This window comes from Aythya fuligula, chromosome Z, assembly GCF_009819795.1.
Source record: "Aythya fuligula isolate bAytFul2 chromosome Z, bAytFul2.pri, whole genome shotgun sequence".
NCBI lineage: Eukaryota > Metazoa > Chordata > Aves > Anseriformes > Anatidae > Aythya > Aythya fuligula.
The window spans coordinates 84464860-84483396 of record NC_045593.1 but is presented as its reverse complement, the minus strand read 5'-3'; the positions used below and the strand labels follow the sequence as shown (position 1 = coordinate 84483396).

Genomic DNA, 18537 nt, shown 5'->3' with positions numbered 1-18537 from the left:
GAATATGCTCAGAAACCCCAAATATACCTGTTTTTTATTTGTTTGTTTTAAGTTCAGTACCAAATAATGAAAAAAAATCTGAATTTAAAGATAGTTATCATTCTATTAAGAACTAAATTACAAGCAGAGTTGATGTAATGCACTGAAAGCAACAGGAAAGGAAACATTTTTTCTTGAATGAACAGTAGCATCATCCAGCTGTAAATAAGCTGACAGAGTCAGGATTTTATGTGAACTAGAGAGACATACTTTGGATGTGCTGCTGGACTTCAGTGGTTTGGATTGTTCTGCAGGCTGTGCAGGGGAGGCAAAGTCTTTTGAAAATTCATCAACAAGGTCAGATTCACTCAAAGGCTGCAAAAAAGGACATACGTGTTACGGGTGACTCACTGTCTATTTTTAATGTATTTTTCCAAGAATTATACTTCAACTTTTTGGAAAGCAAACAAACTTTTGTAGCCTGCACTAAAATAACCTTTCACAGTCACATCCAACAACATGAATTTCACAGCGCACAGAACTAAATATATATATTTTTTTTCCAAAATGAGTCAGTTGCTTTGTTATTAAAAGTCAATATAGAATAAAAAGCCAACAGAGAATACAATGTAGAGAACGTTACATTCATTACATATAATGTAGAGTTACATATAATGTAGAGAACGTTACAGTAGTTACAGAGAACAATAGTGCAAGATAGATACTCCTGGCATTCACTTACACATCAAATACTCAATGATACTTGTGTCTCAGACTGACAGGGGTAGAAGAGCAAAGGAATACTTATTCTTCTGCTAACTCCTTCATTCTTTTACCATAACACCTCATGATTCTGAGCTTATCTCCTGTTTTGCTTTGGCTCTGAATCTCAGTCAAACTATCAACCAACCTTCTTTAATTCCTACCATGCTCTTTTGTAACTTTTCTTTCTGGACATCTTTTGTCTTATGCTCCCTGTGAAACAAGAGGACTTGTCTCCTAACATTAGTATCTGGTTCCCTCAATGCATAGCTGCTCTTTTTTTTCCTTATGATATGTTTGGCAGGTGGCCCTCTGTGCAGCTCTCAAACATCACCCACTCAGACTGCTGAATGTCTATAATGTGACAGACACAAATTTATAGAGACAGTCTTTTTGTCACCACCTTTGCATTCCTCCATACTTCAAGCTTGAATAATACATTTCTGTTACAAATGCACTGTTACATTCTTACTCAGATTGGTCCTGACCTTCACATTCATTTTTGCTAACTGTACTTTTCCAATTCTAGCCCTGATATTTTGGCAGCACTCCTTAATTCACAATATTTCATTTCATTTCTATTCAGTTCCTTTCCTTTTCCTATTTTTTTTTGCTTTCTTCCTGTGTGTTTTCAAGTAACCTTTAAGCTTTCCTTTTCATCTGTTCAATCTATTTTGCACTTTCTAGGCCACGACGGAGATAATTCTTATGAAATCCAAGTTGTTCCCTGTGATTAGGAAAATGACTGCAATTTTTTTTTTCCTTTTTTCCTATTGTATTACTTTACATCTGATGACTACTTGTCAAGAAAACAGAAAAGCCTGCCTCAACTCTCTCTGTGTCCTTCAGCAGCTTCAGTGTACTTCTACAGGATACCCTAAACAAACCCTTTGATACAGCTTTTCTTTGTGTTAGCAGTCATTTCGATAATTCTAATGCCTTAGTAATCTCTAAATCCATTTCTTACTATGATCTCTTCATTAACAGTCCATGAATTTCAGCAAAAATAGCTTCCACTTCACCCTTCAGATTAGCATGTTTTGTGCAATGAAGTAAACACACAGATTAAGAGACTTACATAATGGCACAGAGAAGTGATGACAGAGGGGGGAGAAAACAGGGTATCTATTCACACTCCTAAAGTATTGTCAGTTTTCTAACCTTAGGTTTTTCTTCAGGCTTTGGCAATATTGGTTTTCCATCTTTATCCTAAAAGTGAAGAAAGTATGTATTACTGACATTTTTCCATTGTTATAAGGTGTCATACTCCATAATCAGTAACAAAATAATAATATAAATGAGAGACACCAGATGGAATCAGTGACATAGTAACAGGCGTTCATCTAAGCAAATGGAATTGCTACATCACCAGGTGAGCAGATTTAAAAACAAACCAAAAGAAAAAAATAATGCTAAAAGAGTACAAATGGGCCAAGAAACTGAAGAAAAATTGTTCATTCTTATCAGTATCACCATGCAGCAGAAATTAACTCCATAGTAAAACAGCAGAATTTAATCCAGTAGAAAAGCACGCTCTGAATATAAGAGACAATCTTTCATGCTTGTACTAATAGTGGGTTAAATCTTAATGCCTATAGTTGGGCAGTTGTGAAACCTCTAATTGAGGGGTAAAACTACTCCATTCACACAGCTCCAGCAGGCACAGTTTATATGCCAATCTTGTTAACGTCAGTTATACTAACAACCGTCACAAAAACTTCCAATTCTGCAAGTGAAACTGAACTACACAGAAACATCTCAGCTCTACTGTCAGTTGGCTTAACCCTGGATAAATCTTCCTCACAAAAGAAGGGTATGAAACTAGATATAAGAATCACCAAGATGGTAAAGCCATCTTAGTTGAAAACTACTACTGCTTCTTTTCCCCGTGTTTTTTTCCCTGTCTGTGACCAAGTAAAGTGTCAGAGGTAGCTGCACTATTTGCAAAGCAATGGAGTTTAGAAAAACATACCAACTCCGGTGTTAGCCTGTATTCTGGAGGTATTGTATCATCACGTTCTCCTGCCTTTTTTTCTTTTTTCTCTTTAGCTTTTGCCTGAAAAAAAAAAAAAAAAAAAAAGAACAAAAATATTATTTAGTGAAATGAAAAATTACAATTCACGCAACATCACTATCAAGATTGCTCAGCCTAATGTTTAAAGAAGTATTAGCAAGACAAAATTATTCCATATATGAAGACATTCAAATTCCTTAATTTACTCCTATCAAATTTCTGTGGTAAAATAATTATGGCTTAAGAATTAATGCCATAAATAAAGGTTGTTTGTTTTGTTTTGTTTTTAAATCCATAAAGCTCTGCTCAGAACTGTCACTTCGTGGCCAGTACTTTTAGACTTCTCAGGATGTTCAAAGTTCTTAGGTTTCCCTGGATTATATCATTCTGACTATACAAGCTGTAATTCTGTATTTTCCCATCATTAAGCAGTGCATTCACTAAGATATCTGAAGGCCCAAACTGACCAAATCTGCAACACAACATGAACTTTTGTGTCAAACTTCAACTATACCTTTTTTTTTTTTTTTTAAAGCAACAACTGATTTTCTACTATTTCCTTGTCATTTGCCTGATTTGAGTTGTAAGTGAAGACAGGAGAATGTAAGCGAGATTAGTAGGGTTACAAGCAGAGTCTGAAAAACTAAATTAAAAGGCAATTTAATTTGCAAACATAATGCTACTGTTGAAATCTTATTGTGGAAGAAAAACAAAAGACTGAGAAGACACAGCAAAAGGCAAGGCCCAAGTTACAAAGGCAACAATATTTAGTGGCAAAAGTAGAACATCCATCATAAAAAAAAAGCCACAAATATGTGCAGGGAAAAAAAAAGATTAATGTAAATTGTACCCCGTGTGAAAGGTGCCTATATAGCCAAAAAGTGAAATACTTTAATACTGCAGACTGTCTTATTATATTCTATTCTACCTGTATCCACTTGGGATTTTGTAATTTCTTATTTTCCTTATCCTACTGGACTCAGACATTCCTTAGGCTTTTGATACGGAAGTTGCTTTGTCATTATTTTACACATTTGTACACTACCCAACAAAAAGGAACTATGATTCCATGGGAGATTCTGAAAGCTGTTGGACAAAAAAAAAAAAAAAAAAAAGAAGAAAAAAGAAAGATTATACCTCTGACACTTCTACAATAGTGGTAACATCTTCAGGTTCAGGTTCAGGTTCAGGTCCACCAATAGTATCCATAAGTGCTTCCGTTGCATCCTCTTTCATTTCCTGCATTAAGAAAATAGAATGAGAATCGTGTTGTTATTTCTTTAAATTGACACAGACCTTAATATACATATATTTTTCATGGTATGTATGAAAGAAACAGCAAGCACAACACTGGTCTTCTCTACTTGGTGGCATATGGTGTATTTTGTGATAAGCTCAGCACAGTCAAATCAAAACATTTTCCCTTGGGGATGGGGCAGTATAACTCTAGAAAGAGTGGTAAAATGAGTGGTTTGTAAAATACAAGAAAATGAAACCATGTTCAGATTTTAAACAACTTCACAAAAACACATTTTACTCCTCTGCTGTCTCCAGATGAAAGAACAGTTACTCTGCAGAGGAATGGAGAAGGAGAATTATCTGACCCATCAAGATTTGATCTTCAAAATGCTGTACAGTTTGAGCAATCACATTTCCTATTATTCCCGTACATTCTGGGCTAGTCGAGATTTTGAACTGAAAATGAAGACGATAAGCATCTTTCTAAGATCAGACACACATACATATGACATGTTTGTAAACTGAAATTTTAATTAGAAGGTAACTGGTCAAAAGATAGACCTCTATACCTCTTTTGATTTTGTTTTCTTCTCAGGAGGAACTGAAGTCTTGACTGAGCTTGCTGCTTGTGCTTGTATGGTTTCACCATCCTTACTCTGTTTCTTTTACATAAGAACAAAGTGAGACAAATTTAACTACAGGCATATTTGCAAAAATAAAAGGAAGGGAAAACTGTCAACAGGCTTTTAGAGTTAAGTAAGATGTTAAGATAGTAACAGAAATACTTCATTGCAATAAAAGCTTTCATGGACAAAAAAAAAAATGAATTAATACCTCTGTCAGACTTGTCTTCTTTTCCTCAGCAGAAGGAATACTACACGTAAAGTCAGATGACAGGGCATCTGCAAGCTCATCATCTGTCATTGGTTTCTGAAGAAGAAATTGCAAGCTAGGTTATGATTATTGAAGTTCAAATATTAAAGTTGTCAAACTCAGTTTAAGAATCTGAATATGTTCCATGGTTAATCAGATAATATTTTCCCTCAGCTGTTCACTCATTTTTCAGACATGCTCTTATTTTTATATGTTGAACAAACAGACAAATTAAACTGGCTAACAGAATAATCTTGCTAAGTGCAGAAATTGAAGTACTTTTTGCTAAAAAGATTACTAGGAGATTCCTGTATGCACAGCTACTATCTCCTGCCTATGTTATTATTATGCCCACTATCTCCTCCCTTTGTTATTATTATGCCGAATACCTCTATAAGCATTTATTTATTTGACTTGTTTCTGTCAGTATCATTAGAGTTCCTACCTCTTCATTTAAAAAAAAAAAGAAAAACAAAAAACCACACATCACCATCTTATGCCCAGTTCTATTAGTTTTATCAATATCTGTGTTATCTGGCAGCTCACAACCCTCTCCTACTTCATGGAATTTTTGGAAGACGTGCAACACTTTGATTTTCCAAGGAATCCAATGATAACTGGGTTATTCTCTCCCTGCAATAAAAAATAAAAATAAAAAAGTCTTACTTCAGATTGGTCATCTGCTTTTGGTGGGCCTCCATCTTTTCCATCTCCTTTGCTCTAAAAGGATAATTACTTTCGTAATTAATGGGAAACAAAAACATATAAAAAGAAAGAAAGCAAGGACAAAGAATTATTTTATTTTATTAATTCACTAACCTTCAGCAGTTCAACATACTTTGGAGGGAGACTACCTTCTCGTTTTCCCATTTCTTCTAAGTATCGTGAAGAAATATCTTCCTTTGAAAAGAATGCACACATCAATGTTTTTGTACTCCTGTTTATAGAAAATAATTTCTAACGTAGAGCTATGTTTCAGTACTGTATTAAGCAAGTAACCCTAATCCCCCTTTTGTTACTTTCCCATTCTAACTCAGAAAAGTATGCATTCTTGCCTAAATTCTCAATGTTTTACTCTTTTGCAAGTAGATATGAAAGCTCCTAGGTTCTTTAATGCTCTCCTACACCTCCATTACTGCCTTCTGTAAATCTGCTAGAGACCATGCTTGGAAGTCAATTCAAAAAGCAACTTTGCTGACACTTAACCATTTCCTACTGTGATATATACATAATTACACCATTTCTGTATTACTGAAAACCACTAAAATGCAACTGTTCAAGCTTTATTTTACTTCTTAGCAGATCAAAGAGACAATTACTGGGTCAATGTAATAGTGAACAACTACAGACGTATCTGAGAGATGAATCTTCTAAAAAATAAAAAAGGAAAATACCGTAACTTCTGGACCAGTGTAAACTGGGCTAGTAGGCTCATCTTCTTCAGGTCCACCTAGTGTATCTATTAGACTGTCTAGTGCTGACTCATCCATACCAGTCTGAAAAATAAAGAAGAGTGTTATAAAAAGTATCATTCTGTGGAAAGAAAAACAAAACCTGAATCATCTGGTGAATCTACCAAAAATTCCTGGAAACTAGACCAAAAGATTTGAGCAGGTTCAGCACTTGCAAAATTTTTCAGCAAGAACTGTTCTTAAACTCATTTCCCAGTGCCAGTAACAAGATCATTCGTATTTACGTGGCAGCTGATGCAGAAATATAACTCAAGATGGTATTAGTTTTATACTACTTGTATTAAAAATGATTCTGAAGAAATGCTATCTGATAAAAAGGAAATAACATGCCACTAGTTGGTTACCAATTTTTTCAGGTAGTCCTTTTACTACCATCTGTCCATAAATACTTCTGTTTCTGAATGTTTCTGTTCTGAAACATTCTCTGAGGTCAATACAGGTGAAGCATTTATCTGGAATTGTATTTACCAACCTCAGTGCTTGGCTTATCAGCTGCAGTAACTGCACTTGCAACAGCACCTGCGCCAACAGCACGTGCATCAGCTGCACCACCTGTGGTGGATGTCTTTTCAGACTTCGGCTGGAGAAATAAGAGAAAATGTAAGAAATCACTTTATGTGATAATATATGTGAACTTTCATTAAAAATTCTGGAGACAACACAAAGTAAAACAGAGTTGTTCTACTCAGTCATGAAGATCTGTTGTTCCTCTTCATCTGCACTTTGAATAAAAAACATAAGCTAGTTCTACCTACTGGCTGAGGGCAAGCTAGGTAACTGCAGTCTGCATGACGATACTGAACCTAGCCTAAAAGGTGAAATTCAGAGACTGCACCTATTTTTTTGGACTCAGCAACTAGTTAATACACCCACACAGCATCAAGATGCTTCAGCGGAATGAGCTTGCTGTCCACCTGCAATACTACATAGATGCCCTGTTTCCAACGTGACCTTGCATGCAAAAAGCATTCAATTTTAAGATTGAACTTTACCTCTTTTACCTTGCCAGCAAAAGAAATTAGCAGTGCAAAATGATCACGAAGAAAGCTTTTGATTTACATCTAGAAGGTAGTCCTCAATACACCATTAAAACCAGCACCAAATACTGCTCATATAAGTAGAATGTAAACTGCCTACTGTTACTTCAGAGAGTTAGGTGATAGAGAAACATCAATAGAAAATACAGACTTCTGCATTAGCGACATTCACATTTACTACAAAAAGAAAAAAATAAGAGGAAAATCTATGTTGTAACAGAGCAGCAGGAGTTCTTCACAGTATTCTGGCATTGTTTACCCTGTCTGGTGACATGCAGTCCAGAAGACCAAAAGACACAGATCCTGACTCTACCATACATTTTTGCTCCAGACTTGCCTCTCTGAAGTGATCCCTCCCAAACTTTTTCCCCAAACTTTGTCTTCCTACCCTCCTCCCAACCTTGCAGTCATGTGGTATGGGTTGTCCTACTGCAAACAGATAACCTGCTGACCTGTGCATAGCAAATGCTACTACTACAAACATGTCTGAAACTGCACAGGTAAAGCAGTTCCATGCTGGCAGTGCTTAAATAAACAAAGCATTTGTGTGACTGACCAGTCCCTTCTGCTCACCTTCAGTAGTGAAAGGGCGGGGAAAAAAATCATGAGGAACCAATCACCCCCATGTAGCCGCAAGGAATCTGCAAAAAGCTAGCATGAATGATATAGGAGCCCTAAGTATGTTAACATACAGGAAAAGGTCTAAAACAGGGCCACAGCTGTAATAATCTTCACGTTGCTTGCTTGAATAAAAGCCACAGTGTATTAGGCAATGTGAAGCCAGATGCATGTCAGGATCACCAAACAACTAGCACAAACTACCAACACTATCTAGCTTTGCAGCCAATCCTTATCAATTACCACTACCATGTGTTAGCTGGATTCAGTATATTCAGGGTGTTAATTTGTGTGTAGAATTTAAAGTTTCAGAAATTCCAGATTTTAGACCAGCACAAGAAGAGGTTTGTTATGTGCACTTTTAAACACAAGACAGATTCTCAGTTCTTCTACATTTTGACTTTTGGGGGTTCAGTCTTGCTTGACAATATTCAGCATAAGATGTGCATCTTGATGTGCATTTCTAACATTTACAGTAACATAAATAATAAGAATTGGATTGCTACTTTTACTATACCTGTGCTGCCTCTCTGGAGGTTGTTTGTGGAGGCTGCTCAGCTTGACTTGCAGCTACCTTTCCTGTATTAGTTGGTTTAGAAGCTGTTATCACAGAAGGTGTAATTTGTCCTTTTGCCTGTAGAGAAATAGCTTTTAATATTAGATAGGGAAATAATTTGGGGCCATTGTTTTTGTTTGTTTGTTTGTTTTTTTGCTTTTTTATATTAAAGATGAAAAATATCACAAGAAGCCCTCAAGAGAAAGAAAAGAGAGAGAAAAAATATACAACTTACACCACTGGATTCTTTTTGTCTCTCTTCAGATGGCTGGTTATTTTGAGAGTTTGTTGGCTGTCATAAAACAGGAAGTTAAGATTATTTATTGTTACCATGATTCAATGCTAGAGAACATGATCTACACTTGTTCAATCAATATACCAAAAAATAAACATTTTTATCAACTGGAAATCAGTAGATAGGAAAAAAAATATTCCTCTTATTGACCAAAATTCAGAAATTTGGGCTGTATAAATGAGGATGCATTTCTTGCCCAGAATATACACTTTGAAGTGACAATCCTTTGAATGCTTACCTTCCTAGAGTTTATTTTAACAGGAAAAAATAAGACTCAAGACACACAACACCCACATTTAGAAAATTACCATCTTTTAAGAAGTTCTTATTTTTAACCAGCTACACACAGACACACATGCACATCCAGCTTTAGAGGGGGCAGACAATTTATCTTTCAAACTGTATTCACAGGGAATGCATAGTTCACATTTAACTAGAGAAAAAGTCACAGGTCCAGCCATATCTAGGTACTGTATGAGGAGAAAAACATGCTTACTCCATTCTCTATCAGCCATTTATCCTTTAAAAGATGTTACTTAAAATTATGTTTTCAGCTAGTCAAAACTGAAAAGCAAATTAACTTTTCTTACCTATTCTTGCTAAACTATGTCTCCTTGGCCAATTACCCTTTTCCCCCTTTTTTTTCCAAATTAAGACTGCAGTAACTTTGACCTTTTGGGTTGGGGCTTTTGTTTTTTTGGGGTAAGGGATTTTTTTTGTTATTATTTTTTATTTATTTTTTTACACTTGGGATGTTTTTATTTTGTTGTAAGTCAGGTTTTCCTCCTTTTTTTTTTGAAAGTGGGAATGGTAAATACAGAGAGTGAACGGAGAAAAAAAAGAAAGGAAGTTAAATCGTCCCTACAATGTCACAGTCAGTTTAGGCTACTGCTTATTTCTTTTCATATAAAGTTGCATAAAAGCAAACGATGGGAAAAGTCCAGAGTTCAGGACTGAAGCCTAAGCAAATTCAACACTGTGTCCCAAGACTGCTATCTGGAAAAATGAAAACACTAGCCTTTTGTGTCTTCCTGCCACCCTTCACCTAAATAAGCACAATATATATTCCAAGATAGTTACCTCAAAAGTTAAGTTTTTCTGAAACAATAATGCATACTGTTTCCCCAAAGACTGTATTTCCATACCTGTTAGCTCATAGCTCTTTTGCGCATGGATATGTTACTACTCATGCAGCAGCCTTATGCAGCACAGTAGAAGCAAAGACTTTAACCTATCACTTCAAAGTTAGTCAAAGAACAAAGTGCAAAAGATCACCAAAGCTGTAAGTTAAGTATGTACCTTGGATGACTGTGCATTTTTTCCAGGTTCTTCTTTGGTTGTTGGTGTGGACTGAAATATAAACAACATACATTCAGACAGAGATTAATAGACTTTAATAAGCTGACCACTAGAAATAACCAAAAAAATACCAGACAGGTTCGCACTCATTACCACACGTGCTATATAACTAGTACACAGTGCTTCGATGTTGCAATTTAACAAAAATCTGGCATAGATCCCATTCCAGCAAACTATGAGCAGTCAGTGCAAACAGATACACACAAGCGCCTCTTATATGGAGCGCTGAAAAAAGAGGGAAAGATGCCATTAAATGAACCTAATAAGCAGATTGATTTATACTATCCACTGCCATGACAGAAAATTGTTTCTTGCCATTTACCCCAAGTCAAAGTACAGTAAGCACTAAATTAATAGTAATAGAAATGTATAAGAACAAACACTGAAAACTTAAATTATAGTTATATATGAAATAAAAATAAGAAGTGTAACATCCCTGTCAGTGACATGGGCAGCGGGACCAAGTGCACCCTCAGCAAGTCTGCAAAGAACACCAAGGTGTGTGGCACTGACCACATGCTGGAGGGAAGGGATGCCATCCAGAGGCCTGAGAGGTGGGCCTGTGAGAACCTCATGAGGTTCAACAAGGCCAAGTGCAAGGTCCTGCATCTGAATTAGAGCAATCCCAAGCACAGATACAGGCTGGGCAGAGAATGGATTGAGAGCAGCCCTGAGGAGAAGGACCTGGGCTCTTGGTTGATGAGGCAGCAATGTGTGCTTGCAGCCCAGAAAGCCACCTGTACCCTGAGCGGCACCAACAGCAGCGTGGGCAGCAGGGCGAGGGAGGGGATTGTCCCCCTCTGCTCTGCTCTCATGAGACTCCACCTGGAGCCCTGTGCTCAGCTCTAGGGTCCCTCCACAAGGACACAGAAGTGTTAGAACAAGTCAAAAGGAGGCCACAAGGATGAACAGAGGGATGGAGCATCTCTCCTGTGGAGAGGATCTTCATCCTGGAGAAGAGAAGGCTCTGGGGAGAACTTATAGAGGCCTTCCAATGCCTAAAGGGGGCTGCAGGAAAGCTGGGGAGGGACTCTGTGTCAGCGTGTGTAGGGACAGGACACGGAGTAATAGTTTTAAACTGAAAGAGTGTAGATTTAGATTAAATATTAGGAACAACTTCTCTACTCTGAGAGTGGTGAGGCACCAGCACAGGCTGCCCAGAGGAGCTGTGGCTGCCCCATCCCTGGCAGTGCCCAAGGCCAGGCTGGATGGGGTTGGGAGCAGCCTGGTCTAGGGGAAAGTGTCCCTGCTCACAGCAGAAGGGGTTGGAATTAGGTGATCTTTAAGGTCCCTTCAGACCCAAACCATTTGCTCCACAGCTTACCAGGGACACCTGCACTCTGGGTCATGGCATGGTGTCCACATTCAGCCATGGAACTTTTGAACTCTGGAAATGCGTGGCCATGGATGGAAAACCTCCCTATCCCCTCTATCTGACTAATACTCTGAGCATATTTGAAGTTATTAAGAGACAAACAATAGATATTTTTTTCCCAGAAGCCTATTGAAAGTCAGTGAGCAACCAAATAACATTTGATTAGACTTCAATGACTTCAATTTACATTTGTTCATAGTTCTGTAATTTTTTCCTGTTTCAGCTGCCAACTTGCCATTTGAATACATCCAGCTTCAAGCTACTGACTACATGAAGAAATTTGCCTAACCTATTTATCATTTTTTATCATATGTATTCACACCCACACACTAAACCACAGACACTTGGTTGTAAAATTGTGAACACATACAGGCATAAGCGGGCAGAGGTCTGGAGGCTACAGACCACAGAAGAGAACACACTGCCACAGGATGTTTGATACCAGAAAGAGCAAGTCATGAAAAGCAAAATACTGACAGAGAAGAGGGACAAAGGTGGGAAAATTTAAGAAGAAATTTTAAAAAACAACAACAGTAACAATCACTTAACCTCCCTGATTTTCCCCTTTGGATTTTTTCTTGATGTCTACCCTTTTTAAAACACAGTACTTATCCGGTTTGGCCATACTCTATGTGCTCCCACTCATATGTCCTTGTTATATGACTACCATATGGTTAACTCAGAGACACAGACACCCAGTTGATTACAATCCTATATTGAAAAGGTAATCCTAGCTTTTCTCAGCTTTTAGCTCAAGAAGGTTGGATGCATTTATGCTAAAGCTAGGAGTCAGACATGAGATGTCCTTTTAGTATGAGGCTACATATTCAGAGGCTACTCTGAATGCTTTAGTCATCCTTTGCCAGTCATCCTTTAAAGACCACCTATCATGAGCAGTCAATTTGAAGCCACAGCATCAGTTTACAGTGTACACAAAAATCCTACAGAGAAAAGATGTCTTACTTCCTCTTCTGTTGCCTGTTTCCACCTGTACTGTCTCAGTACCTGAGACATCTCATTCTGTACTGGCTTGGGAAAGTGAAAAATAGCCTCAAACAACAACAACAATTTTTCTTAAGCTAATTCAGTTCTGCTACTTAGTTTACATTGCAGTTGCACAAGCGTGTGTACTAGGAAAAGGCAGAAAGTTGAACAGGAAATATTTTTCTCAGTGGCAGTACCAGCACCTTACTTCCTCTTCTCCTCCAGCAAAAGCCACAAGGTGCCTTCTGTCCACCCTGTTCTTCAGACCATTCCACCTAACCCTTTGGGTTTTGCCTACAAAACAATTCCACATTCCTTGCTCAGCTGTAGTAACTCACAGCTTTCTCAGAATGGCAAAAAATCAGAGCTAATTCAAGACAAAATATTTGTATACAAAACTGGAAGCTCAGAGGTCAGAGAGAGGTCCAGAGCATCTTTAAGAATTGTGGCACACTAGAGAGACTCTAAGAAAGAGAAGTGAGACCTGATTGCAGCAGACAATTAGGAAAGAATTGTTAGTTTGACATAAGTTCACAGTAAGAAATGTTGCAAGGTCTTGTAGCTTTCACTATGTCTGTGCAGAAAAGCCTACTGTCAGAATGCAGATAGCTTGCATAATCCAGCAGAACAAAAGACATTGATAACACAACAGACATTAAAAGAAAACATTTGCTGCCTCACACATGTGAGTGCAGGACAGTGTTTCAAAAAGGGGTTTGTGTTTGCCAGTCTCACAGCCCTGAAATGTATGCCTCTGCTACTGTAGTTCTGTTTCATCTTGCAAACAATAGTTCTAAAGAACTAACTAAAGATTTACTACATTCTTCTGTGAGTTATTTGAAATCCTAAGTAGGTAAAAGACTAACTACATTTAGACAGTTTTCTGGGTTCAACAGTACATCGAACGGCATCAGCTGCAAACAATACAACTGAATTTGCTCGCAAACACAACAACTAGTAATGATGATCATCATCCAGCTCACTGCTACAAGCCTAAGTCACAAATGTCTGTACAGGAAAAGGGCTTTAAAAGGCTGAAGGTGGTCTAATGGCTAAATTCAAATATAGAGAAGATGGGGCTAGACCATCCTAAGAGGTAGACACTATAATGACAGCAAATTAACTTCCAATTTGATAAAAGGAAAAAGAATCATCATTAAAATGTCACAAAACATCAATACCAGCTACCCACAGATGCTGTGCAATCTGCACTATTGTAGGTATTTAGGGTTTAACTTGCAAGGCCTTGAACAGTCTCACTTAACTTCAGAGCTGTCCCTGCTTTGACAGGGGAGGCTAGACCAGATGACATCCAGATGCCTCTTTTAACCTCACTACTCTAAGTGTTTCTTAACTTGTATTTACACAAGGTGCAGACAATCCTAAGTTTTACTATTGCACAGTTTGTTGCTGGCCGAGGTTGGTATTCAATATTTTTGTTGGTTTCAGTATTGTGATTATGGGAAATGGAAGAAGAGAATCAATCGTTTGCTTAAATATTCATAAATTTTGTCAGGCAACAGAGGCATAAGAGGCTGTCTTCTAAAAACTAAAGGATGACTCTTCTAACCAGCAAAGCATAGCTTCTAATCTGAAGAAGTGGTAATCATAATTTAAGACAGAAAACAAGTGTAAAGAACAAAGGCAAGGATGCTGCGAGGCAGCCATAGATGTGTGATTTAGGAGAAAATGCAGCTGTGCAAACACTGAAGGCTGAAACTAGACCTCAATTCTTTGGACATGTGAAACTATGATTAGGTGAATAACCCTGTAATAACACCAGGGGGAGCAATATGCAAGTCACAAAGCATGACCTAAAAGCTGCTATTGTTTTCCTAAAATTCTGAGTACTTTCTACAGCCTTTTTTAGATAGCTTTTGATGAAGAAACTAAGCTGTAGATGAGAAATACACAAAGTAAAGTTCGTTGGTATCAAAGTATGGAAAAAGAAGTTTCATTGTTTTTATATATTTGTGCTTAGCTGGAAGCATGAGTTTCCCAGGAATTCATACCTTTACTTCAGATGGCTTCATAGTGAGTGTTTTTGATGCATCAGCAGAGGGGGACTGCTTCTGAGAAAAAAGAAAAGAAAAAAAAAAAAGAAAAAAAATGAATTTCACTTTGGTATACATACATATATAAAGCAAGCATAAAGAGCCTGAATCCTTTAGATAAACAACCAAGAATAAAGAATAAAATCATACTGAAGTTCACATTTTGTATCTTATGTCTTAGTTGTATTTCTACTATATGATCATGTGAGATCTCGACTGTAGATCTTCTCAGAACATTTTTTTCTCCCCCTCTGACATGTACCAAAAGCAAATTTGATGCCAAAACAAACTCAAATCCTGTTCTTGTACTGCATTATGCATACCCACTGTGCAGGATTCTTTCACATTTCAAATTTCTTTATAAAGAACTATAAAAGTTTTAGTATAAAACTACAATCTAAGTTAAACTATAAAACTATTTCTTTATAAAGATATACCTTTGGATTTATTACTGTCACACAAAATATTTAATATTAAATTGGAAGCTGAAACACATTGAGACGAGAAGGAGTAGTTACTTTCCATGTAACACACACCAAGAAGTGTTTGTGCATGTCATGCAAGCCTTTCAGAAGGGCTGCCAACAGTCCAGCTTCCTAGTTTCAGGGATGTTAACCTGAGAACAGCAGATGTTTTACTTCTGCTGTGACTGTATCAAACTTCATAATCCAGAAATAAATATTTTAATTCTCATCAATACTTTATACAGATGTAACACTACCTCCCTATCTTCCTTATTGTTCCTCTGCTTAAAGCTGTATTTGCAAGCTCAACTGTAGCAACACATTCATGGTTTGCATTTAAATGAACAGCCCAAATTACATTTCCTTCTAGGCTTTTTTTTTTTTTTTGTTAGATGCTTGCCACCCTACTTGCTGTATTAAAGCATGTATAGTCTGAAAGAACTTAGATGCTGCAAATTATTCCATACCTGGTGTGGCCTTGTATTTCCACACAGAAATTTTTCCAATTTCCCAAAGTGTGACAACTATACTGTGCTCTCCCTTCCAAGGCATTTAGTATCTTGCATAACTTGCTAAGAGGTTTAACAACTCTAAATATATACTAGAGAGAATCTGCAGTTGCCACCCTACAGAAATGTAAGCAAATAATAATTTATTTTTTTATATATGTATATCACATGGATTGATCACATAATAGGTAAGAACTTTTGTATGGGTGAAGACATACATGAGAATGTATAAAGCCGCCTACATCAGGACAGAGAACAAATGTTTGTAAACAACTTTATCACTATCTATTATCAAGTAATCTGCAGGCAACATCATATTTCTTATTTTGCCCTATAACAGATTTTTCTTTCTTTTCTTATTTCTTCGTGAAACACAAATTCCTTCTACATGACTGAAAAATATGTATCTGTTCTATACCTTCATATTAGTCATCCTAGTCCCTATTCATTTTGTAAAGATACATTTCTGTTTCCCACACAGTATGACTTATTTATTAGATATCTGAAACTTCTCCCTTCCTCCCCTCCAGAAACTCCCACACAGAGCCTTTTCCTTGCAATACACTGAAAAACTTCCCCAAGCTGCGCTGCAGCAGCACCACTACAACCTGCAGAGATCCAGTGCTGCTGCACTGCTGACAGCGACAGCCTTTGGTGCTTGGCTACTGTCAGGTGTTAGGTGGAAGCCAATCCTATTTGAAGGGTCTGTCCCAGAGCATCTTTAGAGCTCTGTTTGTTAGTTAAAACCTCCCAAAGAAACCAGGTTCTACTTTCTGCATTACCCAGCTGAACAGTAGTCATTAGGAGGAACTTAGCAGGAGATGAGGAGTTTAAATGCTCAAGGAAGAAAAAGAACAGCTGGGGGATAGAAAGGAGTTTATATACATGGCTACTGATCATGGTGCAGGCCAAGCTGTCCTCCCCTGTAAACATGTGGGGTTGGCATGGGGAAATAAAATCACTTCTTGGGGAGACTGAGGGGAGCACAGGGCCTTTCCTGCCACATACCACCTCTGCCTGCAGGGCAACACCATACTGCCAGGTCCTACGGCTACCCAGGGTACAGCATGCCTCATTTCATCTACACAGTGCTTTTCACCTGTGTTCCTCCATACTCATGCCTTTTAAATTTTCCCTCTCCACCTACAGGCCCTCTGCCAGCAGAGCCACTAGAAGGAGAAAAGGGTCTTTTGTCCTTCCGAGCCCTTCAGTGCTCACTGTGAGCACACTGAGCCTTGCAGCGAGAGCGAGCTGCCACAGCCTAAATGCTTGTTTCATAACTACTGCGCAGCCTTTAAAAGAACAGCCTGACTCCCACAAGTCCTTTCTGGGTGATGACTCCTCACGGTGGCATGTTCTGGTTTTCCTCTGCTGAGGGCCGCCTGCCTCAGCCCACAACAGGCAACCGGGAAGTGCTGCAAGAGCTGCGGGCTGACGGTGGGGCTGCGGAGCGGGTGAAGCTGTCTGCCAAAGCAGCACACGAAGGCAGGCCAGGCCAGGCTGGGAGGTAAATATTAACGTGCTGCCTAGCAACTGGCACAAAAACTGCCTGACGCACAGCTCCCGGACACCTCAGCACGGCACGCCCTGCTCATGCGAAAGGATGGCGAGCGCCTGCCACCACTGGTGCCAGAGCAGCCCTGTCCAAAACAAACAGGAAAGGTTGAACAGCCCAATAGATAGGCACGAGCGAGGAGAGCTGGAGCTGCCCTCGGGGCTGGGGGGCAACAGCAGGAAAGGCGCGCACACGCCCTGTCAGAAAAAGCAGTTTTTCTTGCGCTGTTGCAGACACAGAGCACAGAGCCTGCAGCAGATGGAAAATGAGCATCAGCCATCAGCACTGACAATGGATTTTCCTGCGGCTGCACCCGTGTGGGTCCTGCCCCAGTACCTGGGGTGAGGGGGGCTGCCAGGTGCTCCCTGCTTGGGGGACGGCTGCTGCATGGCTCCCAAAGCACCCAGAGTGGGTTGGGGGAGGACGTGAAGTCCACAGCAAATGCAGGGAAGTCACCATCAGGGAGTGGATGGAGATGGTTCCCCCCCGCAGCCAGCTGGCCGCCAGAGAGCCCAGCAGCCACTATCACTGGAGCTCCAAAACCAATCCGCCAAATTAACAGGACAGACTTTATGCTGCTGTTGAAAGAGAACAGTGTCGAAAGTGAGAAAGCAGGTGGTAAACCCAGAAGAAAAAAAGCCTGTCAAAAACTTATCTCGTGTCACTATGCATGTTCCAGAGACATGGAAGTACAAGTGAAGGCAAAGAGAGGAATGGTGACAAACATCAGAAGAAAATAACTAACTATTCAGGGAATTGAATGTAGATGTCTTTTGGAAAAACAAAACAGCAGGTGAAAAATCCATGACAGGTCTCAGGTACTACAAGCTAGAAATCATTGAAACTGCACCACACACAATGGAGCAACAGCTACTGTCAGCTGAAGCTATTAATTTTGGAAAAACACACAGAAGATTCCTCAGACTGCAAACAGCTGTTGCTTAGCCCTTAAAAGGTACCATCAAGTCACAACTTACCAGTTAGCTAATTCAGAAATGGAAGAGATGCTGAAAATATTTACCAAACAACCAATACACAAACACCTAGACAAAATGAGAAAAAGAATCAAAAAAGAACGCATGCAAAACCTATCTAACACTACATACATTGAAACATGGAAAAAAGCATAATGAATAAGAGAATCTCCATAGGACATGCTGACTACTACTTTTCACAGTACCCTGGATGTTATTTTCTTGGTTGAAACAGGGAGATAAGTGTGCAGGGCTAGCTAACAAACGTGCACTCAGCCAGGGAGAAGGCGGGGAGGGGAAGAAGGAGGCCCCAGCGCAGCTCCTGGAGTATCTCTGATAGGCTGCTCTCAGATTGAAGATCAGATGCAACAACAAAAAAGAAAAGGAATTGAACAACAAAGGATATGCAAGCAGCACT

At 38.8% G+C, this 18537-nt stretch overlaps 1 protein-coding gene across 3 annotated transcripts in view; it reads right to left on the bottom strand.

The window, feature by feature from the left end:
• Window positions 1-18537, bottom strand: part of CAST (calpastatin) — a 61549-nt gene that overhangs the window by 17836 nt on the left and 25176 nt on the right. For 2 of the 3 annotated variants that reach the window (XM_032205403.1, XM_032205404.1), the window contains 14 exons: window positions 14576-14635; window positions 10145-10195; window positions 8786-8842; window positions 8512-8628; window positions 6812-6919; window positions 6262-6363; window positions 5687-5767; window positions 5534-5587; window positions 4829-4924; window positions 4564-4656; window positions 3893-3994; window positions 2714-2797; window positions 1903-1950; window positions 250-354 (listed from right to left, as the gene is read on the bottom strand). In XM_032205403.1, the coding sequence (XP_032061294.1) occupies window positions 250-354; window positions 1903-1950; window positions 2714-2797; window positions 3893-3994; window positions 4564-4656; window positions 4829-4924; window positions 5534-5587; window positions 5687-5767; window positions 6262-6363; window positions 6812-6919; window positions 8512-8628; window positions 8786-8842; window positions 10145-10195; window positions 14576-14635 (1158 nt within the window). The remainder of the gene's footprint in view (window positions 1-249; window positions 355-1902; window positions 1951-2713; window positions 2798-3892; window positions 3995-4563; window positions 4657-4828; window positions 4925-5533; window positions 5588-5686; window positions 5768-6261; window positions 6364-6811; window positions 6920-8511; window positions 8629-8785; window positions 8843-10144; window positions 10196-14575; window positions 14636-18537) is intronic. The other variant, XM_032205405.1, reaches the window with a different exon arrangement.